General features: G+C 36.8%; 1 protein-coding gene and 1 long non-coding RNA gene across 26 annotated transcripts in view; one reads left to right on the top strand and one right to left on the bottom strand.

Annotated features, from left to right (window-relative positions):
- Window positions 1-25,248, top strand: part of LOC136828387 (ankyrin repeat and SAM domain-containing protein 1A-like) — a 254,063-nt gene that overhangs the window by 220,334 nt on the left and 8,481 nt on the right. For 15 of the 25 annotated variants that reach the window (XR_010850023.1, XR_010850025.1, XM_067086389.1 and 12 more), the window contains 10 exons: window positions 12,366-12,534; window positions 13,310-13,420; window positions 14,141-14,353; window positions 14,608-14,795; window positions 15,175-15,555; window positions 15,843-15,988; window positions 17,159-17,327; window positions 18,423-18,581; window positions 18,771-18,908; window positions 19,130-19,320. Coding sequence is in view for 22 of the 25 variants with exons in the window: in XM_067086389.1 (XP_066942490.1) it covers window positions 12,366-12,534; window positions 13,310-13,420; window positions 14,141-14,353; window positions 14,608-14,795; window positions 15,175-15,555; window positions 15,843-15,988; window positions 17,159-17,327; window positions 18,423-18,581; window positions 18,771-18,908; window positions 19,130-19,320 (1,865 nt within the window). In the remaining 3 variants the exon portion in view is untranslated. The remainder of the gene's footprint in view (window positions 1-12,365; window positions 12,535-13,309; window positions 13,421-14,140; window positions 14,354-14,607; window positions 14,796-15,174; window positions 15,556-15,842; window positions 15,989-17,158; window positions 17,328-18,422; window positions 18,582-18,770; window positions 18,909-19,129; window positions 19,321-25,248) is intronic. The other 10 variants (XR_010850024.1, XM_067086393.1, XM_067086397.1 and 7 more) reach the window with 2 other exon arrangements.
- Window positions 15,844-25,248, bottom strand: part of LOC136828389 (uncharacterized) — a 32,567-nt gene continuing 23,162 nt past the window's right edge. Inside the window, exon 3 of the long non-coding RNA XR_010850026.1 lies at window positions 15,844-15,981. This is a non-coding gene — a long non-coding RNA (uncharacterized lncRNA). The remainder of the gene's footprint in view (window positions 15,982-25,248) is intronic.

Consider the following 25,248-nt stretch of genomic DNA (forward strand, 5'->3'; position numbering starts at 1 on the left):
CTCAAAACGTGAGCGGGCAACACGGGAAAAATGATATGCAAGTTAAATTAAGCTCTTGCCAGCTTTCATTAACACGCCCAAGTATGGCGCACGTTTCAGTGACGTCTTGATTAGGAAGTGCGTAAAACCAGAAGCTTCAGGATAAAGCGAATGATTATTTCGCCCGACAGTTTTTATGTGGGTTGTATATTTATAATCGGTACGTGACGGCTGGGGTACTGGTGATTAGGTGGTGTTTACCGATGTTTGTATTCTCTTGTAGGGTAAACATTTTTGTAGATTGTGATGTACTGTATAGGAGTAAACGATGAGTATATAAAAGTTTTCTTGTAATTGAACTTTATATATGCATAAATATTTTTAATAAGATATTTGTGTAAAAATTTGCAATTAGCTAAATTTAGTTTTGTCCTGAGATGCTTTAAAGCAGTAAACACTTCTGTAATTACGTGTGGAAAGTAAACACATTTACTGAGTAAACAGGCCTGGCAACATTTATTTTTAGATGCTATAAAGAAGTAAACATTTTCGTTATCAAAAAATAGAAGTAAATATGATAGTTGTCAGTCACATTTAGCCCGATGAAAATAGATAGGAATGACCTGTCACTCATGTTTCACGGTCCATAACCCTCCCCCCCCGGCCCCCCATATACCCAACAAAGAGGGGGTCGAAGGGCAAGGGTACCGCAGGGACATGGGCAGGGGGAGCGGTTAATGACAAGTGATGTCATCTCGGGTGACGATGAAGTTTAGCGAGAGAGAGAGAGAGAGAGAGAGAGAGTACCAAAAGATGAGAATGTCACTATTAATAAGACAACGAGTGGGAAGATGGGCACGCTGGCAGAATGAGTAAACCAACGCATAAAAAAGAAAGGAGAAAAAAAAAGGAATTTATACTTTTAGCCAACAACTAAACCCTCTCCCCCCCACCTAGCCTACCCTGTTCCCTGTCCCTACAAAGATCAAGGTTATGCCGCTCTATGCCACATTTCGCGGTGTTCTTCAAACCGTTACTCTCTCTCTCTCTCTCTCTCTCTCTCTCTCTCTCTCTCTCTTTGCCTGCACGCTGGGATCGCTAAGCGAAAACTGGTGTAAACTTGTTTTATTTTTTTTTTTTTTTTTTTGTTTTATTAAATGAGTACAGTCGGCTAATTTGGTCTTCCCTCGTTACGGAGTCGGGTGACCAATTATGGTTCATTAAGCGTGGCTTCGAGTAACATCCCAGCCTAGGGAAATTGTTTATTTCTTTGTTTATTTTTTGCGTGTATGGGACGAGGCTGATGATGTGAAAAGTTTTCTGCACAGAGTTTGTCTTCTTTCGGCAGTTTAAGGAAGAACGTGCAAGTGACTGCAGTCTTGTTGTGTCTCAGGAACCACCCTTTTTTGGAAGGAACGGTTCGTTGCTGCTCTCTCTCTCTCTCTCTCTCTCTCTCTCTCTCTCTCTCTCTCTCTCTCTCTCTCTCTCTCTCTCTCTCTCTATATATATATATATATATATATATATATATATATATATATATATTATATATATATGTATATATGTATATATATATATATATATTATATATATATATATATATATATATATATATATATATATATATATATATATATATATATATATATATATATATATATATATATATATATTATATATATACTTACAAGTAACACATGAAGATTGTATATCAAGAGCCAGCAGGAAACAATGAGAGGAAACAGTACCTAGCGCTTTCGTGTATTTTTTTTTTTTTATTTTGTAGAGATATTATTAAAAGAAACATTATAGACTCTAGCATAATAAAACATGAGTCAAATAGTGTGTTTAATATCAGCAATGGACAATATAAGCTAGATAACTGGCTTACGAAATGTATTGTCGAAAACTCAGTAACTATGTAATGGATTACATAGTAGTTTCATTTCCGTTTGTAGTAATTATCCTGTAATTGTAATTCTTGGCAGTGGACCATTTGCTTCTTGGTTAGGCTGTTTGGTTGTTCTATAGTTTACTTTTTTTCCGTTTTTATGTTTACCTTTAAAATTACAAAACTGTTTTCATTCTCATATTGTACCCTGGTGAGGTGTATCAAAAATACACGAAAGCGCTCGGTACTGCTTTCATTATTTCATGCTAGTTTGATATATATATATATATATATATATATATATATATATATATATATATATATATATATATATTTATATTATATATATATTATATATATATATATATATATATATATATATATATATATATAATATGAATGTCACTTTTTATTTTTTTCCTTTGAACTCATGATCAGGAAAGATATATACCATTATGAAAGCATTCATATACACAAACACGGAACATTTATTGTATATATTCTCCTAAACCACAAATAAAACTTCAATAAAACGATCGTAGTCTATTCATTCGTAACATGAACAAATCTAAGCGTCTTGTGATAAGGTCATTCGGAAATGATGTCACTGTTATTTAGAATTCACTTAATCGTATTGTAATTCCTTCTGAAATTTGCCAGAGGAAATAATTTCCGGACACATAGAAATGTGGCTGTGAAAATAGGAGACTTCAGGTACATCGGAACGGGATTCTTGATACATTATAAGTAAAACTTGAGTTACGACCTACTTTTGTTTATTTTTGTAATTTTTATCTTTATTTATATAATTCTTTGTATTATTTTGAAGAGTATCAGTTCCCGTATTGTGTTCGCGAATTTTTGACGTAACGGACGCTGCCACGAAAAATTGATTATAATATTGATTGAATAACTTGACATATTAAAAGTGTAAACTTAGGGAAAATAATTTTGTTATTCAAATTAGTATATGGCAGGGAAAAACTTTTAATAGCTCTTGGAAAGAATCTATTCAGTTCGCTTTCTATAAATGAAAGTGAATACATCTGTATAGTGATGAAATTTTGTTTTAGAATATTTTGATTTCTTTTTGGTTACAGCCAAAGGTCGTTCTCCATCACCGAAGGCTTAAGACGTATAAAAAGAGGTCATTTCTACTCTGATGGGCATTAACACGATCTAAATCGCAGCTAGAAACGGCGAGCTAAGAAAATTTGGGATCCCTCAAAAGAAAGGGAGAAAAAGAGGGCATGAGGGTACGCGTGAATGGGTGTCTCGTCCATGTATGGCGGAGGGTGTGTGTGTGTGGACGTGGGTGTTGGTGTGGGTGTGGGTGCGGGTGTTAGGACTTCTTTGTCGCTTGAGGGTGATTTACTGAAGGGTATATTCTGTTGGATGTTCTTGGTTTTGGGAAAATTGCCTTTTACGGCCATCTTATTCAGTTAGTTTGAATATGGCTTTTCTTCGTTGTGGCCTTTTATGGACTTTTATGGACTTAGCTTTACAATATATATATACTGTATATATATATATATATATATATATATATATATATATTTTATATATGTATTTATATATACATATATATATATATGTGTGTGTGTGTGTATACTTGTATTTATGTATTTATTTATTTAGTAATTTATTTTATTTAGAACGAGATCGATATATTCTGAACGCTATTGAAGTGGTTTGCATTAACATAAAGAAAAAAACGGCATTAACACGACGTCAAGACGACGTTAATAAAGTAGAGTCGTTGACCTACTTATCATGAAATATCCCTTTCAGAATCCACCGTGTCATGCTTCGTCTTTGAACGTTTTCACTAATTTGTAAATTCCTCACTTTTCATGAATGAAGTTTGCTGTGTGTGTGTGTTTTGATGTATATACATTCATACATAAAAGTGTGCGTATGTATGTATAATATATATATGGGTGTGTATATATTTACATATATTTATAAACTCACTCACGCCGACCAACATGAACATTTATAAATAAACTTGTAGTCAGCAAGTAAAAATATTTGTGTGGGCGGACGGATGAGTTTTTATCCTTTAGTACGCTTTTGCAACTCATTTGTCTTTGATGCACAAGAGAGAGAGAGAGAGAGAGAGAGAGAGAGAGAGAGAGAGAGAGAGAGAGAGAGAGAGAGAGAGAGAGATTGTATGCTTACTTAGAAAGAGTACTGTGGAGTACTTTCATTCCTAGTGTCATATTTCTCATTTAGGATACAAGGGGCTCTAAACTCCAACTTGGGAGATGAAGTAATGAGAGAGAGAGAGAGAGAGAGAGAGAGAGAGAGAGAGAGAGAGAGAGAGAGAGAGAGAGAGAGATCGTTACTATCTTGTGATAAACAGATGTTGGTTGAAATGGATGGCATTCGGATTGCATGAGGATTTTGAAGCAATCATTTTTTTACACTACTTTTAAAAATGAACGAAAGCTGTTAAACCTCCAAGATTACTTAGCATTTTAATCAAAGAAACTTTCATACCGCATAGTAATATATGAAGAACAAGCGATTTCAAGTAATTGGAAGAAACGAAACATTCATTATTGACCAGCAAAACGAAAGTAGAGTGTCTTTGCTGATATGTTGTTAGATAACGTTTCTGGCGACACTGAAGAAGATGTTAAAGACGATTTATCTTTATTACATATTCAAGGTCGTCACTAACGATACGGAGCGTGAAAATTTATTACGTTATTTTAATGATGTGGTAGGAGCTACCTCAGGTGCTCTATTCATTTGGAGGCTCATATACTGTGCGTGTAAGTCTGGTAGTGAATATAGTTATGTAAGCTGTGTTAATTTTTTTTTCTGAAGAGTACATTATTGTCTTGGAATATCTACAAAGGGGTTAATTTTATACTATCGTAAACTGATATCTAAATAGTATTTGTTATAGATACTAAACGAAAAAATCCTTTTAATATTAATTTCTTTATAGAACTGTGTTCTTACAAAATCCTCCCACTAGAAATCAGGAGTCTTTCTGATACAAAACGTAAAATAACTCGTGATTAAAAAACCTGTAAGTCCAGCATCTTCACGGGACATGAAAATATTACAGTTGAGACCAGTATATTATATATATATATATTTATATATATATATATATATTGTATATATATATATATAAGTTTGTGCTTTAGCAATAGCTGAAACAGTATACAACTCCAAGATCAAGGGTCCTGTTACAATGCTAGATTGTACTAGTTAGTGTTTTCTCTTTGGCCAAGCTTAGAATAGTTGACATAGAGATGTTTTTCTTTGTTTAATTCTCACTTTTTTTTTTTTTCTTGGGAAGGTCATCTATTTTTCTTCCTGTACGAGGTCATGTTTTTATAGGGCACTTCGGTAATGAATTTTCTCTTCAAGGTTTTCTTGTGTTTTTATGTTAAAATACGACTGTTTATTTTGGCGGTGTGTATGTACATGTACTATATGTTTTTTTTTATTAAGGGTTGGTGATCATAGAAGCTTTCGTACAAGCAAGAAATTTATATGGAAATGTATTCCTATATACCGTCTTTTTGTGATAATACATAAAACCCTGCCAATCGTCTTAGCTTATTTACTCACATATATATTTATGCATTATAATCTTTATTATATATTTGTATAACCTTACAGTAAGGGGAAGTATTAATGATTTCAGAGGTACAGTATGTGTATCTATGAGTGTAATCCGAATATGTACCCTTGTTTATGCCCTGATGTTCCGATTTCTAGATGTTGGTAGGCCCTCTCGTCATTCATCTTATTATACTGTGACAGGTTTTTTTTTTTACTTCTATAACGTAAAATGACTATTTTTATAAAATGTGAGTTAATAATATCGGTATTTATTCATATACTGCAAAATTTATTTGTATCGTTGCTTTTAAATATATTTTTACGATTCCTTTTGACTCGTAATGTATCTTTTAACAAATAAGCACTCTCTCTCTCTCTCTCTCTCTCTCTCTCTCTCTCTCTCTCTCATACACACACAAACACACACACACAAGAAAATTTCATTAGCTAAACATTGCTTCCACACTATTTTTTTTTTTCGAAGTCAAAAAATTTTGTCTCAAGACCTGGAATTCCCATTGAAATTGTTTATTCTGGAATATATAATCTTGACGTTTTCTTCAATTTATGAGATCTCAGTGTATATCTTTCCATTTTCTCTATACAGTGACTTTCTGTTTCTGTTGAAGAAGTCTTTTTGCAAGAATAATTTATTTTGAGGAAAGTCGATGGTGTGATATCTTTCGCCCGTCTGCCACTGCTTTGTTCGTTAAATTGTGTCATTTACTGTACTGTCTATTTTCATTAAACTCTCGTCTCTTTTAGTTTTGCTTTCTTTACGTGGAACAGAATTCTTATGCGAAATTTTTTTCGTGAGTTCCCAGTAGTATAAGTAACTGCATTTATCGAAGTTTGCCAGTAATTTTCTTTTGTTAGGAATGTACGTACAGGTGAAGACTTATTATTTTCTGCATTATAAAAGATTAGTTTGTAAATGGCACTAGTATTTTATTATTATTATTTTTGATACTAGCCCTTTCACACTAATATTTCTTTGTTATTTTCTCTGTTATTAACTGGCATTATATTCCCTAGTGTTTTATAGCAGAACAAAGTGAACAAAGTACAATTAACATATTGTGTAATTTAGAAATACTTATCTTACGTGTTGACTTCGTGGAGATTAATCTTATATTGTGTAATTTAGAAATACTTATCTTACGTGTTGACTTCGTAGAGATTAATCTTAGTTAGAATTTTATATCATGCTGTCAATGGAAAGCCTTTGAATAGTATATTATCACATTAAATGAGGAAAGTATATACGTAGAAAAAAACATGTATACTCACTCTGGCTTTACACTTATTTTAAAGGGTTGAATTTTTTGTACTGCATTTGTTTTTAATTCCTATTTGTCTTGAAGGCTCTTTAAATGGTCTAATTTTTAATGTTACTTATCTTGAAAGTTTAATCCTGTACGACTCAGTTGTGGAGCACATCTGATTTCATGTTGCTATTTTCCGCTATTGTATGGTTTAGGCTGTCGTATACTTTTACGTTGAATACTTTTGTCGTCAATTTTCTCTCCATTATTTTTAATGAAAGCTCTCTGTCAGTTGAAAAAAGAACCCTGCATGTGTTGTGTTTTCCATACATGATGAATAAATTTAGGAAATTTTGTACCTCTGAATTACCAGAGGTGTTTTGACTTCCCTACGTGGGATAAATTCTGTTTTTAGGATAAAAGCCATTACTCTTATTCTACAGAAAATTACACGAGCTACGCATCGAATGGTACTCACAATAGTAATTCAAAGAATTACCTGCGTCAAAAATTTACTATTAAATGCACATAACAAGCTAATTGTCATTGAGGTGAACAGATCAAGATAGACAGAGTACTTTGCAACGAAGGTTTAACTCTCAGGCAAGTATGTTCCATGGCAGACATCTTGTACTTGTGTACCAAGGGCCAAGTAATTCCTTTTTTTACGAGGCGCTGCCTGTAACCACTAGGGGACAAAACTGTCAACATTCTATTCATGGGATCAGCCTTGGAATAAGGCTAACGTTCCTTTCGGAGGTCGCAAATTCAGTAAGAGAGAGAGAGAGAGAGAGAGAGAGAGAGAGAGAGAGAGAGAGAGAGAGAGAGAGAGAGAGAGGGTATCTCTTATCTTACTGGGTAATCTTGACATGTAGAAAGTGCTTGAAATAATCCTGTTTGGACTTTCGATACATAGTGCTCTCTCTCTCTCTCTTAGAATTTACAGTATTTAAGGGTTGCGAGGCTTTGCGAGTAATTCAGAGTTATGAATGGTTTCACGTAAGATTGTAATTATTCCCAGAACTAGGACCAAGACCCAGCGAGTAAACGTGCATCAATTACGAGTCTGTTATGCATTGATGTTATTAAGTTTGCAAAATGGCAAATGAGCATTCCGTTTGACTGATCTCAGATTTTATTTCTATAAATTGATATGTAACGGAAATTAACCTCTAACTGTTGTCGAAGTCGTGTTATAATAACACTCGAGGGAATAAATAAATTTGACGGTCGGGCACAGGATGAAAAGATCGTCCTTGAGGGCATTTTAATTTCTCGTCTGTTTTGACCATCTTGATATACTGTGAAGTTATACAATCTTTCGGATTTTTTCAGGCTTTGTCATATATTCATATGTTTAAATAGAATATAATTTTGGTTTGATATCCTGATAACACTGCGCGTTATTCTGACATTTTACGCTCTTAAACAGTCTCTTTTAAAGGACCCAGCTTCAGATTATATTGCTACTCTCGTTTCATAGGTTTTGAAAGATTTTTATCTTATTTCGTCCATTTCGTCCTTCTCTTCAGATTCGATTTGCTTAAAAAAAAAAAAGACGTTAAATATTTAGTGTCTTCAACGTCTGTCAAGTCAAAGTGAGAAAGAATAATGGTCTCTTCCCCTTGTGTACTGGCATGTTCACATTATGAAATATACATCATATTTTATGGAGGTTTCCTTTATTGTGTTCTGCATATAATTGTCGTTGCTCTCAGTTCGTCCTTGATGTTTGTTGTTGTTCTTTCCCATGGATGAACCTTACAAGAGTCTGTTTGGTTCATGTTTATTCGAATGCTTCATCCAGTTATGTCAACAATGTCGAGATGTGGTCGACATTGTTCTTGTTTAACTAAGCTATGTATTATTAGGTGTGTGTGGCCGTTTCTCGTATGGCCAGTGGGCGAATTTTGGCAAGCCGTTATCACTCTAGAGGCAGAATGAAATAAGCAGCACCAGAGCCTTGTGAGGTCACGAGTTAGTCTTTCGCTGCCAACAGAATCTGTGACAAATGGCGTTGCTCGACAGTCGAATTAAGCTGGGTAAATATTAATGGCATATTAACGTTATAAGCAACAGGTGTTAAAATACCCGCTTTTCTAATCTCGCATAATTTGACAGTGATTTAAGGCAGTTATAAGTCCGCATGCACGTGTGGACGGTTGGCAGCCCGATGTCATTCCTTCATCCTTGGCAAGCGCCTTTTTTCCTCGTATTTTTGCGTCACTCGATAGATTGGCCTATAGGTACTTGTCCGCAGCAAGTTACGACATTTAGAATTTGGAGAGGAGGAAAAAATGGCGGTCGTTTTTCTCTTGGTGACTTTGTTCCGACGCACGTGGATGGACGTAGATAAATAATTGATTGTAGTCTGGCTTATTTTTTTTCCTTAGCACTCTCGTGTTATGGTCGTATTTTATTCTATCACAGTTTACTTTTAAATATGAATCAGACTCTGCGCAGTTGGAACCACGTCAGTACCCGCAAACGTGTGCTGCCCACATTATTGGGTGCAGTAAAAAAAAAAAAATTGGCGGGTTTTCTGTTTTTGGTGAAGTTATGAAGTCCGTTCGGTGGAAATAAGAAAATTATCAACGTATTGTTTATATTTGTACAGGCTTTCATGATAGTATTAGGAAGCGCAAAGAATGGGTGTTGAAGGAAAGATATGAATATTCGAGTTTCTTTCTTTAAAAAAAAGGGAAGAAAAAGGTGATGTTGCGAATACAAGAGAGAGAAGGTTAGAAGCTCATATTAATATTTTATTTAATGTAAGGCATAGCTTAGTCCCTATCGACCCATATAGTATTATTATTATTATTATTATTATTATTTAAATAAACAAGCAACCTTTCTTATAGAACAAACCAGAAAATGGCACTTAACTCGCAAAGCTTCCACCGAATAGAATTTCCTGCTTACTAAGTGCAAAGCACCCAGTACAAAGACAGATTTATTATAAAGCCCTTATGAAATGTGAAATGCCTGATATAATTTAATGTGAGACGAATTTCAGCTGAAGCCAAGGAGAGCGAAGAAGCCACGCTCTGGAGACGACGCCTCGTATCTCCCCTCAGACAACTCCTCAGGTTTTGCTTGGGTTGTGGCTCAGATAATGATCTCCCCTCAGGGTTGTTTTCTCCGGTGCTTATCTTTTTGTTTATCGGTTACTCTCCTTCCTCAAGTGGGGGACAGGACACTTCCATATCCCTCCCCCCCCATGTGCGCGCGCGCGCGCGCACTCTTCTCTCGGCTCTTCGAGTTTCATCTTGTCTGATTGATTTATTTGTTTTCTCCTTTTTCTTTCTGTCTTTTGATCCTTTGTTTTGCGTTCGCCTCTCGATGCTTTCCTCGTGGATATGTGGAGGTTTTTTCTCTCTTTCTTCTCCTATCCTCTTCTTTACACAGTTTTATTTGGATCTTGTCTCTCTCTCTCTCTCTCTCGATCTTTAATCTATATATTATGATACTTTCTCTCTCTTTTGCATAATGTCATGATAATTTTCTATCTCTCCCTCTCTCCTTATATTTTTTTATCTCTCCCTCTCTCCTTATGATACTTTTCTATCTCTCTCTCTCTCCTTACGATAATTTTCTGTCTCTCCCTCTCTCCTTATGATAATTTTCTATCTCTCCCTCTCTCCTTATAATAATTTTCTGTCTCTCCCTCGCTCCTTATGATAATTTTCTATCTCTCCCTCTCTCCTTATGATAATTTTCTATCTCTCCCTCTCTCCTTATGATAATTTTCTATCTCTCTCTCTCTCCTTATGATAATTTAATGTCTCTCCCTCTCTCCTTCACGTAATTGACATCATAGCTGGCCTGTGCTCCGAAAGGATGTTTACCTGGATTTTGACGAATGCGTTCTTACCCGGTTTAGCTTCTCAGTGTTTACGTTTTCAGAAACATTCTGAAGTCAGTCGATTATTTAACTTGGGAACTCTAGCTTACTTCTCCTTCCTGTTTTTCCTCTTTGTCGTTGCCTCCTCAGAGGTAAATGTTTGTGGCTGGCATTCGGCGTATGCGTGAAAACATTTAGATTCTTGCGTTAGTTTGGATGGAAACTAACACCAACTCAGTGTTGTTCACCTGATGTTAAGATATGAACAGATATTTTTTTTAATCCTGGAGTTACATCATGGGTGGAAATAGGAACAATATCTTTTTTAATTGCTATCGGTTAAAATATTACATCGTAATTTCTATTCTGAATGTCAGATTTTGTCTTAATGAAGAAATGAAGTTCATTGACAGTGAAAATAGGAACTTTACACATTACTGAGAAACACTATTACAGATAAATTTGCCTCCTTGTCGCTTGGCCATTGCTATTAAATACAGATCCCTGTCTTATAGTGTGATTCACGATATGTATGAGATTGTGCATGAATATCATGTGGTTGATTTCCTATATTAAAAGTGTGTGTTGCCGCTGTTTTAGAGAGAGGGTAAATTATTACATTATTAAGAACGTATAGGACCTACGCCATTTCGATGGGGCGCAGGTTACGCACAGGAATATAATATCGTGTTGACTTAGGTTAATTTGAATGGTTTTTATGACTTTCACAAGGTAATGTTTGTCTCCAAATCATGTTAAGAGCATTGTGCTTAATCCCACTATTACTTCGAGATCCACAATAGCCTGGGAATTGGAGTAGGCTGCCCATGAAACCGACATGTAATGTAAGTGACTTAGAAATTCTCGTACGTTGAAGTCTAGGGGATTTAGAAACAACATTTTGCTGTTGCTTCCGTTCCGGTTAATCGTGAATCACGGGCTGTCTTTTCAGACCAATTGAGTCAAGAGCCTCAGTATTCAGGTCCTCCATAACGGGCTGAGAGAGAGAGAGAGAGAGAGAGAGAGAGAGAGAGAGAGAGAGAGAGAGAGAGAGAGAGAGAGAGATTGTTGATTTCCAAAGCAATTTGTTGGGTTTACCTCAATCATTCAAGAACTGTAGGAGCCAGAACTACAGTAATACTTTATGTGAAATCATACTGTTATGAAAGGGGAAATTATGTTGGAAAAACTATGCTATTCCAATGCTTTGGTATTCCGAACTTTCATCTTGGCTTTCCAGGAAGTCCGGCCACCGGGTTTTTCTTTTTTTGACCTTCAGAAATGTTGTAAGGAGATTTATGCACTCCAGAATCCGATAACGGTTTGAACTTGTGGGGTTTACTTGAAAATACTAAGTATGTAACTTTAAAAACCTTTGAAATCTTTTATTGTATTGTAAAGCATTATGAAATACTGCTTCTTCATCAATTAGTATAGCTTTTTGCCTCCGATGTGTAATATAAATGGAAGTTACACAAACAGGTGAGTTTTATCTATTAATATTTATTTTTGTTGTTTCATGGTATTATCAGTGAGGTCATCAGAGATAGGTGTTTGTATGTCAATGATTCACATACATTGTGACATGAGAAAATCACCTAAAGCAACACTGTCAGTTGAATGCCACAGCAAAGGGCATTATATTAGGAGGGGTTTATGATATTTCCCATCATTAATCTTAACGAATACGGTAGCTGTCAATGGCACAGTCTCTGTTAAGTGTTTGCTTGGCTATTTTAACCTGATAGAAATTTGTTCTTCTTCTTCTTCGTCAGTAACAAATCTTTTCCCTTCCCAGGAGAAACGCGGTTCGCGGGACATCGAGACCGAGACCGAACCCGAAGAAGTGTTGGCTGTTGATGCAGGTGGGTCATCGTGTTCGCTGTCCTCCGTCTCGGCCTCCCTCTCCGATAAGAGCGTCTCCACTGATAACATCGAAGAGATCAAGAGTGACGTCCCCTTTGCTGGTAAGTGCTCGCAATTTACGTCACGCACGAAACTGGTGGGTTTTGCGTCTTATTGCTCAACTAGTGTTATAGGTTCAGATGGTTCAGTCAGACAGAGGGGGAGAAAGATATTCTATAAATTTTGGACAGGTCAGATGTTTACTTTGTTAATCATCCCGTGTGCTAAGTGGTGTGTTACTGACTACGCAGCCAGTCCATTGTTTTGGAAATAAGCTACATTGGGAAAACATTTTTTTTAGCATGTGGTGTAACAAAATATCCAAAGAAGTCCTCTATGCAACACGGGAATGAATGGCCTTAAGGCTGAGAGGTCCTTCTGTGAGGTAAGGTGTTTGAAAGGTCGTCTCTTACGCAATATGAGTAGCTACTTACGAGAGGACAAGGCTGGCCCACATGAGGCTTGAAGAATGAATTGCTTGTCTGGTCTAGTAGTGCATCGGATGCCAATACTTTGCTTCAGAATTTCAACAGTCTTAATTCAGTTTTGTGTGTGCGCGTGTGTCCCAGGTAAGAAAAGGGACTTTAACTGCTGGGTTCCTTGCATACTACAAATTGTCACCATAAATGTAATGGTAGGGAAAGGGAAATATAAAAATTCTTCGGAAATAACACCTGTACCATTCTCCTCATCTCCTGTCTTACCAGTTTTAATGCATGTTTAGTGTATACACGCACATTCAACAGCTTTCTCATCCATCGTGCATGCCCAGTAACCCATCTGAGCTGAGCCCCTATTTCCCCCGCACTAACAATGATTCTTTTCCCTATTTGCCAGGGTTATTCCGTGGGAGCATTACGCCCATGGATGGAGCACTAGAGGTGTCTGCCTTAGAACGCCCTCGCTCCCTTGGCACAACCTCATCTCTCAAGCCCTCGCTAGATAGAGGTATTTTAAATTCATCCAAAATTTTGTCATGGTATTCTCATTTTGTTTGGGGTTCTTAATGTAGTTCTTTCTGTCTAGGTGTACATTTTGTGGCTTACAGTTACAATGGTTCCGATACTTTTAACTTTCAGAATGATTAAGTAATGGAAAAGTGTAAAAAATGGATTATATATCAACTGCCTATTTAAATTTATGTAAGCTTGTAAAGTCATACTTTGTTGTCCTTTGTATGTAGTTGCAGATTCACTCCTTTAATTGGCAAAGCATTTTGTATTTAAGGAAATTTATCAACATTTCCTTTTGAGAATTTGTAATCTTGACTACATGTACAATTGGTGAATGTGATGTCTTGTCTCTGCCATTTTCATTTTAGGACCCTTTTAACACACTAACAAGAAGGTATCATCATTTGATTTGTATTGTATGTGACAGTGATATAATGTGTGAAAAATATGAGTTTAGCATGGTCATTTTTTTTTAGCAGGATATTTTCCTTTATTTACACTAACTCAAATGTGACAAGATTGGCTTTTGAACAGTAAATAAGGAAATTTGTGTATTTGTTCTATAACTTTCATTTCGTGAAGAATGAAAACCTTTTGCTGGAATTTTGTCATTTATTACTAAATTTAAGCATCTTTGGATGACCTCATAGCTCACAGTACCTGGCCCACAGCAATAATTGTGCATACACTTGTTCAGTAACACAAAATATTTCAGGATGTCGGAACAGTGCCATGGGTAGTTTAGCTGGAAGAGACAACATGGGACCAACAAGCGTACCTACCCCAGGAATGGGAAGTCTCCTGTCCCCTCTGGAGGAGGCAGAAGAATGGGCAAGAATCAACGATATTATGGCCAGCTTTGGAGGTGGCTTAGCAAGAGAAAGTGTCTTCATGGCAGAGCTTGAACACGAATTTCAGACTAGATTAGGTTTGTTCAAATTTTGAAATTGTTGTAGTTGTTAGTAAGAATTCAAGGCTGTTTTGATGAATAACAGTATTGCTGTTTAGAGGTAACCAGAAAATTCACTTTTTAGAAGCAGAATGGCTAAACAGTTTTTATTTTTTTCATAGACTTTATTAATAAAGAAAACAAGAGATCCTTTCTTCGGTGTTTTTGTTTTTCAGAACAAGGCTGGAAGTGCTTGAGAATAATGAGTTTATTTTTATTTCCAATTTCTGTAGGACTATCCTTGTCTCCCTCACAACAAGGACTAGGTCTGTTATCTAGCAGCGGTAGTAGTGAGGATGTTGTAGAAGTTACTACGTTCGAAGGTGGTGAAAAGTCAGTGGGAACTTGGTTACGTGCACTTGGCCTGCCCCAGTATGAAGATGTATTTATTGCTCATGGATACGATGATACCGACTTCATGGTGAGTGTGGAAATAAGTTTAGTGGATTGCTCAGTTTATAATAGATAACACAAGATATTCATAATTGTGCATTACTGAAATTAACAAAGGTTATGATCATAAAATATTGGCCAAGTAAATATAACATAAACCAAGTGGAAAGAATGTACTATATGTTATAGTTGTGGAATATTAAAGGCATCTTTCCGAGAGTTGATGGATTTAATTTGATTGGAATGTTATATTCATAGGTGATGAGGTTTCCTTCAGTTTGTCGTGCTTATTGATTTATTTTTTTATTTGTCACCTTGTATACTATATACAGTACACCACTGTATGCATTAATGTATTGGGTGGTTCAACTGTATTTGTGAAGTAATACCTTTATTTTTTATATCAGAATGGTGGTATTCTTGAAGCTGGTGATTTGCAAGAGCTTGGTATTACCCAGCCAACACATCAACATTCTGTGATGAAAGCTGTTTCTCGGCTACCGACTCCACTCCATGCTATAAGATCTACGTACTCCCTCCCTGACACTGTTGAAGCTTGGTTAGACTCAATCAGATTACCTCAGTATGCACAAAACTTCCATAAAAATGGTTTTGGTGATATGGAAAGAGTAAGAAAAGTGTGGGAAATTGAACTAACCACTGTACTAGAAATCACTCGACCAGGTCACCGAAAAAGAATTTTAGCTTCGCTTGGAGATCGACCTTTAGAACCTGAGCTACCACCTGCACTTAATCCACATGATTTGAGTCTTGAACTTACAAAGTTGGTGAGCCATTAATTTCCTTTACGGTATATTTTATGAGTGCAAACTTGCAAGTGTTGTTTGAGATCAGAAACACAGTATTCAGATTTTGTAAGAAATATTTAGTGCATAAGATACAGTGTAAAGCTTCTGTATTTAAAGACACTTTTATTACAGAAATCTTCTTAAAAGCTTCTGTGTATCAAGACACCTTTATTATAGGAATCTTATTAAGAGCTTCTGTTTAAAGACACCTTTATTACAGAAGTCTTCTTTCTTGCCATATTAATGGGTGACCAAAAATATTTCAGAACTCGGACATCTCTCAGCTTAAAGAGCAGTTATTCAATGATTTGCCTTCAACTACATCTCGGGAACGGCGTCCACCAGAGACAGCTACAAATACTATTCGTCGCTCAGGCACAAAGAAACGTAATGCTCCACAACCACCTGCCAAGTAAGGGAAAACACATTAGACTTCATTAAACATTTATTTTAATAGTTAACTTTAGTATTTACCTGCATTGAGGCACTTCAGTTTATGAGCAGTTTGCAGCAATTATACACAGTAATAACAGAAATGTGTACAAGGAAAAACAACATACTATACTATTATCCATATTACATACCAGAAAATCCACAGCAGGAATTATGTGCATTAGATACCAGAAAATTCACTCATACCATGATTTGAATTTTATTATTATGATTGCCCATACACCTGGTAACTTTTGACTTCGTATGGAAAAATTTTGTACTCAAACCATTTTGTCCAGTAGGGAAAAATATGTAAAAGCATCATAGCCTATATATTAAACTAGTGAAAACAAAATATTTAAAGCAAACCAGTTACCAAACACAGGTAACACTTTTTCTTTGTCAGTTTCTAAAACGTAGTAAAGCTTGGAAATTTTTTTTGTCAAAACCTCTATGGGCATTGTGTTAATGATCACTTGGCTTCAGAAGTACAGTATTAGAGCATCTACTGTAAATGGCAGTTGTAATGATAAATTTCTTTTATGTCTTTAATCAAGTAGTAAATTTAGTGAAACTTTAAAAATGTCTAACAAATGCTGTAGGACAGGCTTAAGAGAGTTAAGATTTTAAGGTATGGTTAAAACATTTGAATATAAAATATGTCATAGATCTATTGTTACAAATCTTGAACATTCAAGGAAAATAAAAAAGTTTGTACATAGTCAGAATGAAATATTAAGAGCATGAATAAGTGCCTTGAGTATTAAAGGGCTTTCCTATTTACTTCACAGCATCAAAGAATGCTAACAACCATGGTGAGCTGTTGAGGTTACCTTTAGTTCTGTTATTACCTAGTAATACTCTGCCAAGTCCTAAAGGTTTGACAATGTATTGGGTAACTCGTGGATTTTGTGAAAGTTATTTGTGTTGTAAATTTGCATGATATTTTGTAAGTAAATTTTAACTATTGCTTCCAGGGATGTAGACTTAAATAACTCGCTTATGCCTCTGAAAACATCTTTTATAACAATGCTGTTTAGCATTCACATAAACACTCATGAAATGGCATATTTTATGTAGGTTTTTCACTGTTTTGTAGGTATGCAATAATGTAGTTATTCACTGGTTATAATGACACATCATTTGGCAGAGCCCCTCGTGCACAACCCACTATAGATTTGTGTGGGACAGATGACATTGGACATCTTAATATTCGGGATCCTTCCCAGTTGGTTGTTGGAGTGCCCAATACCTTACTCACTCAGTGGAGACATCACCCCAATGCACTAGTCACATCTAGTGTACAGTATGTTGCACAAGTAAGTTGAGGTTTGAAGAACCTTATGGCTCTTCACATCTTATCATGTACTGTACATCATCACCAACTTCATAAATGTTTTTCAAATCAGGTTTCCCTTCAGAGGGCTGGATATGAAATGAGCTTTCTCCATATTTTATTGTCCTGCACTCTTTTCTACCTAGAATCCCATTCAGGTCTAGGTATTCATATGTCCCCGTTTTCCATGATTTCCTTGGCTATTCTACAAGTCTTCATTCTGGTACTTCCATGCCTACTGCTTCTCAGAATCTGTTCCTGGCTCCATCTCATAACATATCCAAAGCATTTCAAGTTTTTTTTCCCAGTTTCTTTTTTTTTTTTTTTTTTTGATGAAGCACAACGATTCATGCTGATTGATCAAAAATAATTTTGTGTTTAAGCATCACTAAATTATTGAGTTTTAATTTATATCACATGATAGTAAAATAATATCTATAAAAGTGAAAATTGTATAATTTCTATTTATTGTTATGGCAGAATTATTAAGTTATGGTATTAATATGCCTTATCTGTTCATTTTCCTTTCACCCAGCTTGAAGAGTTAAAGTAAACAATATTTATGGAATAGTTTACATCAATGAAATTTTTAAAGAGATGAAATTTTTAAAGATTTTCATGCAACCATCATAATATCTAGATAAAAGTTATGGCAAAATTATTAAGTTGTGCCATTTAACATGCCTTATATGTTTATTTTCCTTTCACCATGTAATAATTTATGTCAGCTGAAATTTTAAAGATTTTTTATGTGACCATCATAAGTTTAGGTGAGCGAAATAATGTTACTGTAAGTAAATGGCAAAGGAACTTTTATCGTGGTCAGTATCAAACCTTCACTTGTTCTGAATGGCAGTGGTTTTAAAATGTTACATCCTTTCTTATGAAAAATTGTGAAACGAATTTTTGTAATAAGCTTTTAATGTAAAGGTGCAAGAATGCTGTACAGTACTGTTACGTAAGTTTGGAAGTACTGTGTTGACAGCATTAGATTGGTTCTGTGGTTATAATTACATTGAAGAATGTTCTCATTTCTAATCAAGGAATGATTTTTTGAGAGAATTTTTGTTGTTCGCAGTACCTTGGCTCCACACATGTAAAGGAGCTTAAGGGAACGGAATCAACCATGAAGTCCATCCAGAAGCTAAAGAAGTCGACAAGTGAAGGTGCCAAAATCCCAAAAATAGTATTATCTGTTTCCTATAGAGGAGTCAAGTTTATCGATGCTGTAACACAGGTAAGTGATGTACAGTATCATATTTTTTATTTGCATAGAACTATATGCAGGTACAATACTGATTTAAAACCTAAAACCAAGTACAGTATAGTAAGTTTTGTAACTGATTGTTGTAAATCTCTTGAGTAAGTTTTTACCTTGAAAACTGGTGGGTTATAACTGACTTTTGACTTCTTTTAAAAATTTCAGGCTCTTGTTTGTGAACACGAGATTCGTAACATTCATTGTGCCTGTCAAGATGCTGATGATTTATCCCATTTTGCATACATAACCAAAGATTTGGAAACCAAAGGGCACTACTGCCATGTCTTTAGAGTACAATCCAGGGTAAGCATAATATTAGCATTACATTTTTTTATAGAAGATTTTTTTTATGTGTATATTTAAATGGTCATCTAGACTGTTTACACAATAATATACACTTAAGCAGTAGAAGTATGTTTTTCAACCTGTTAGTTTAAGTTCAGAACACCTTAACATGTTTGTTTTAATTCTTACCATGCTAAAAAATGAGGTGACTATAAACGGGCGTTATTTTTCTATCTCAGGAACTTGCCACTGAAGTCATCCTTACCTTAGGTGAAGCCTTTGAAGTTGCGTACCAGATAGCTCTTCGAGAGCAACCATATTCCAATCAGTCTGACGAACAGAAACTTGCTCATGGACATAGTCGATCCAAATCTGAGCACATACGAAATCACCGGACGCTCTCTAATGGTTCTACTCATTCTCATACCAGGTACTGTAGTTTTTTTATCATAATTAATTCTTAATGTATTCTTGAACAGTTTTTGAAGGAAAGTAGCCAATATCTCAGATCAGATCATGGATAGTTATGCATATTTTTGTTGAGTACTACTGCACAGGCAATCAAATGCCAATAGTGAGCATAGACCAGAAGAAAAAAAATTATGAATGGAAAGAATTCCCAGGGCTGGAGATGTGAGGGAAGGTGCCATTATTGAAATGACCTGTGCCTCTTCAACACACTACCACAGAAATCAACAGCAGAAATGACAGAAACATGCAATGACAGTTAGGTACAAAAGATGAAAGTGTAACCAAGCCAGTTCTTCTGCCGAGTTCCAACATAACTATTGCTAATATTGACATGGTGACCTGTGCCCTTGCATCTAACTGAAGGTTTCATACTGCTCACCAGTAACGTTGGACAAAACAAAGCAGTACATTGGAGAGTACAGTAAACACCCCCGTATTCGCGAATACTTAAAACCCCTCTAAAAATGCTTATACCTGAGTATTCCAATAGTGTTATCACAAAAAGTGCATTTAGTCATGAAAATGATATGAAAATACAGTAATTAGAAAAATACTGCCAATGGGCGAATTTTCCGCAAATAATGTGTATATACGTTCCACTGAGAAATCCGCGAATAGGTGAGTCCACGAATACGGGGCTTACTGTATCATATTCTTATGCAATAACATGATGCAGTTCACAATAAATTAATGCAATAAACTGGTGAGATCTCCATTTAGCAATATGTTACAGTAGTTAATTGGGAATGGCTGTGTAGGTGGGGTCTTAGGAATGGACTAGTCACATGGGACATGCTCCACAGTTTCTTTTGTTTTGTCTGGTAGCAATGATATCCAAAGGGCAAGGAGTTAGCTCCTTGACATTAGAAGAATAAAGATGGCCTTAAACCACAAACTCTTTGGACATCACCAGCAATATAGGTAATAATGTAAGAAGCAAAAGGTGGTACCTGTATACTAGACCACTCAAATAGCCATTAGTTTTAGATTAATAGTAAGACCCTTGGCTCACAAACCCACATGATATATGCAGAGAATGTAAGTCAGTTCTTAAATCGTAATAGTTCAGCAAGTTACATGAAAATTCAAACTTCAGCCAACAGAAATTGCCAGGGTTTTGAAACCAAATTTTGAATTAATTTGTATTTTTCATAACTAACAAACTTACAGTCTTAACATGAGGATAAAATCTTCTAGCGCCAGCTGGAAACTGGTACAAAACACACAAAATTGTAGAACAAGGTATTGGTGGCAACATGGTTCAGCCAATCGGATGAGAGAGAGGGCATCAGCCGACCTCGCCTCACCCAAGACCGCCATGACGTATCAGTTTCTTCCAGCCCAGGGAATCACTTTGTGGGGTAACATGAAGTGGGCAATGTACGTTAGGATTGTGGGTTTGTTAGCTATGAAAAATACAAATTAATTAAAAATTTGCCGTTGTTCATGTGTGGAACAAACCTAGGTCTTAATGTGAGGATTAGGACTCACCTCTGTTGGGAGGAAAGGAAAGTCTTGAACTGCCTGGAGGTTCAGCACACCTGGTTTCATTTCCAGGTTAGACTAAAGCAGAGAAAGGAGATGTATGCCTCTGACTTGTCAAATAGAAGAGCTTACCAAACGGTCAGACAACTAGGCTAATACACAGTGTGAAGGAACATTGTGTAAGTGGACGTTAAAGAGCTATATCTGTTCAGACAACAAACCTACGTTAGCCACCACTTTGTTTGATATCATTCTTCTCTCCCCTTGTCAGAGAGAGGAAGGACTAGCTTCTGCAAGAAAAATATTTGTGTATGAATAAACTTTCTCAAAATGAAAGGCCGCTCACTCACCTGTATCTAACCAGTTCCAGCTCATGATGGATCAATTTTCCTACTGCCCGTGGGTAGAGATGAAGGGGAAAAGGTAGAAAAAGGACCAGTCATCTCATTCACTCCCTCTCATACCATCATCTTAGGTAAGATACAAATTGTCCCGCTAGGGGCACTGGATGAGCTACACAACTTGAGCAGCCGGGCAACATCCTGAAGATAGAAGATTGTGAAGGTGGTTTAACAAAGCCAAGTACCAGCCTTCAAAATCTTCCAAACAGATAAGTTCTCAAAAGCTAATGAAGGGCCTAAACCCCTAACATCATGTGCTCTTGCATGCACTGTGTTAGAATCCGAGGTTGTAGAAGAGCTATAAGCATACATATTAACCTCATGGATCTAGAAGGAGGTGGTATTCTTGGACACTTATTTGTTGACCCGGCTTGTGCTTACAAGAAGTCTTTGACACCCCGGCTTGAGGACATAAGAGCAATTCGTCTGGGTTGTTGTCAACAAAATCTCCTAAGGAGGGGATGGTAAAGGATTCAAATCTGTCATCATGAGCCGAAGAATTTTGAGTCTTGGCTGTGAATTCCTGGACAAATTCGAAGGATATGGACCCCCAACCCTCGTGTGTTTAACGTTAGAAGAGAGACCATGGAGTTCTCCCACTCTCTTCAATGAAGCTAAAGCCAGTAAGAAGACCGTTTTAAGGGTCAAGTCTCTGTCAGATGACCGTCAGTAACAATTCATATGGGGCTTGAGTGAGACTACTTAGCACCAGAGTCAGATCCCAACTAGGAGGTTTAAGTTCTCTAGGAGAACAAGACTGCTCAAAGCTTTTGAGTAGCATTGAGATTTCCTAAGAAGACAGGTCCACATCTTTTAGGCCTGTAACCTTTGATAGCAAACACAGAAAGACCTCTCTCCAGAGAAAAACTAGGAAATCTGCTATTTGCTAAAGATCTTCTGAGATAGCAAGACATTGAAAGAAAAGCCTCTCACTCGGAGGAGATACTGGATAGTCTCCAGCCGTGAAGAGGTAGGGACCCTACCGACTGGTGATATCTCTCAACATGAGGCTGGCAGAGGAGGTTGTGCCTTGGAGGGATCTGTCTGGTAACTGCTGACAGCAGGGCTAGTAGATAGGGGAACCATTCTGCATGAGGCCATCAGGGAGCTACAAGGGTCATCCTGAGATTACGGGAAATCATTGCCCTGTTCAAGACTTGACAGATCAGGCAAAAGGAAAGAAAGGCGTAAACCTCCAGGTTGTCCCAAGGATGTTGTAAGACATCCTCCACCATGGCGAAGGGGTCTGGGACAACCAAACAGAAGACCTCTAGCTTCCTGTTGAACCTTGTTGCGAACAGATCTATCATTGGCTTTCCCCATAGGAGGAAGAGCCTGTCCACTATCTGCTGATGTAAGGACTACTCTGTCCCCAGGACCTGACCCCGATGACTCAGTTTGTTGGCCACCACATTCCTCTTGCCTGGGACATACCTGTCTGTGAGGTCTACTGATTGGTTTATCGCCCACTGGTGTAGAAGCGCCATGAGGGAGTGAAGTTGGTGAGAGACTAGCCCCTTGTTTGTTTACATAAGCGACTACTGTAGTGTTGTCTGACATCAGAACTACAGAGTGCCCCAACACTTTCTTGAAACTCCTGAAATGCTAGGAAGGCTGCTTTCAGCTCCAGAACATTGATGTGCAGCTGCTTGTCCAGAAGACTCCAGACTCCAAACATCAGAAAGTCCTCCAAATGAGCTCCCCAACTCTCACACAAGGCATCCGAGAACAGGAGAATTTATGGGGGAGGAGAATGAAGAGGCACTCCTATAGTCCTATAGCCCAGGATGACACTAAGATGAACGCACACTTGTGAGCACTTGAGGGGCTGTTGTTAGACCGAAGCAAAGGACTTTGAATTGAAACAATCTCTTTCCCAGGCCGAAGCGTAGAAACCTTCAGGAAGCACAATGGATTGTAATCTGGAAGTAAGCATCTTTCAGATCTGTCATGACTACTTCCACTGCTCCTTTCTTTATCATTTTCCTCATTTCCCCATGGAGAGGTAGGAACTCAGGGAGTCCTTTGCATACAACAAGTGATGGAGGGGCTGCTTGGAGAGAGGGGGAGTGAAATCGAAGGGTAGTAGATATCCAACCCGTAGAACATTTACTACCCAAGATTCTGCTCCGAAACTGTCACATAGCCCAGTGGCTCACCAGGCATCCCCCCACTGGTGGCAAAGAGTGGGGAGGGGCGCCTACTCTGTCGCTTACCTCCCATGGCCCCTTCTCCTGGTGCAGAAGAGCGGGCTGATAGGACCATTGCTGAGTTTTCTTAGTAGGTGATTGGGGAGGTTGACTAGCTCTGCTAATTGAAGCTGCATTAGTGGTCTTTTTAGGAGATGAGCAAGGCCAGATGTTAGCCATCTTCTGAGCCTCCAAACCTGAAACAGTAGAACAAGATGGCGCTGCCTCCTCCTTCCCCCAAGAGACAGATACGGGGGCAGCAAAAGAGATTATATCTCCCAATCCCTCTCCCAAAACTTCCAAAGACGAAGCTGTGGACGAATGGAAAGGAGTAAAATCTTCCAAGGAAGAAGAAGCAACTGGTGGAAGATTGGGCAAGGAAGAGGAACAAGGAGGAGTCTGAGAAGCAGCCATCAAAGGAGGAGAAAACCCCTTCCAAGATGGTGCCTCCAACTTCATCCTATGCTGCTTCCTTTTGGGAAAAATCCTCCACTGCTCAGGAGGCCAAGAACGACATTCAGAACAGGGATTAGTAATATTACAAACATTAGATCTGCATATGCTGCAAGTAGAATGTGGATCAATCTCAAAAGAAGCCAGGCAACAAAAGCAAGGGTAACCACCAATCCCAGGACATTTTCTCTGAGGCTTAGTACTGGAAGGCTGTGATGAGTGATGGGTTTGCATGATCAAACACAAAACAAATCACACAAAAAAAGCACTAATCCACACACACAGAATAGCACTAATTCATGACAAAGTTTAAACCAAAGAAGGTAAACGAGCATGAAAATACTGGCTTCTGGAAGGCACGGCAACAGCAGCACCTTCTAGCAAGGCGGTAAGGAAGAACTAATGCGTCGCAGCACTCTGGGTGAAGTGAGGTCAGCTGATGCCTCCTCTCTCATCTGATTGGCTGAACCCCATTGCCACCAATACCTTGTTCTACAATTTTATATGTTTTTTACTGGTTTCCAACACACTAGAAGATTTTATCCTCACATTAAGACCTAGGTTTGTTCTGCATACAAACAAGTCGTTTTTTAAAACTTCATTTTCAGTTTATCCAGTTATTAAATTTAGAAACACTGCAGTATATTAAAATATAAGTTTTATCGTGAGATACAGACCATTTATGCTATCCATACAAAAGTTACATTTTTAACAATGTTATGATTAAACCACCTAATAATAATGATAATACTGTAATAATGATAATACCTCCTAATAATAATGATAATACTGTAATAATTATAAAAATTAATTAATGATGATGATACTGTAATAATGATAAAAACTGATTAATGATGATAATACTGTAATAATGATAAAAATTGATTAATGATGATGATGGTTTATTTTTTTCATTCAGTCTCATGCACTGGAAAATACAGAGCTATATATTTGCTCAGTGTCTTGATTTGCTAGTTAGTTACCATTACATAACCTGCAAGAGTTTTAGCGGTATTTTTTCATAAAAAAATAAAACTAAACAAAAGCCATGTTTTTTATGTACTGTACTTATTATTACATCCTTAAAAGATCAAAATTAGTTAGTTTATCTTGATACTTTTCATAAAAGATGCTGCATAACCAAACAACCTGGAACAACTTGAATCAGGCAATAGTAGGCTTTTTTTTTAACCTGTTGATTTTCACTTTATTATATCAAAATATGAAGTAATATAGTAGTGTTTTTGCAGTTTGGTAGTTATTTTGCAGTATTTTATTCAGACCAATTACAACATTGTTCTTTCTTACATAACTTTAATTATTTTCAACAAGTACAATATCATTAATATGCATGGTAAT

The sequence above is a fragment of the Macrobrachium rosenbergii genome, chromosome 42 (assembly GCF_040412425.1).
Source record: "Macrobrachium rosenbergii isolate ZJJX-2024 chromosome 42, ASM4041242v1, whole genome shotgun sequence".
In the NCBI taxonomy this organism is placed as follows: Eukaryota; Metazoa; Arthropoda; class Malacostraca; order Decapoda; family Palaemonidae; genus Macrobrachium; species Macrobrachium rosenbergii.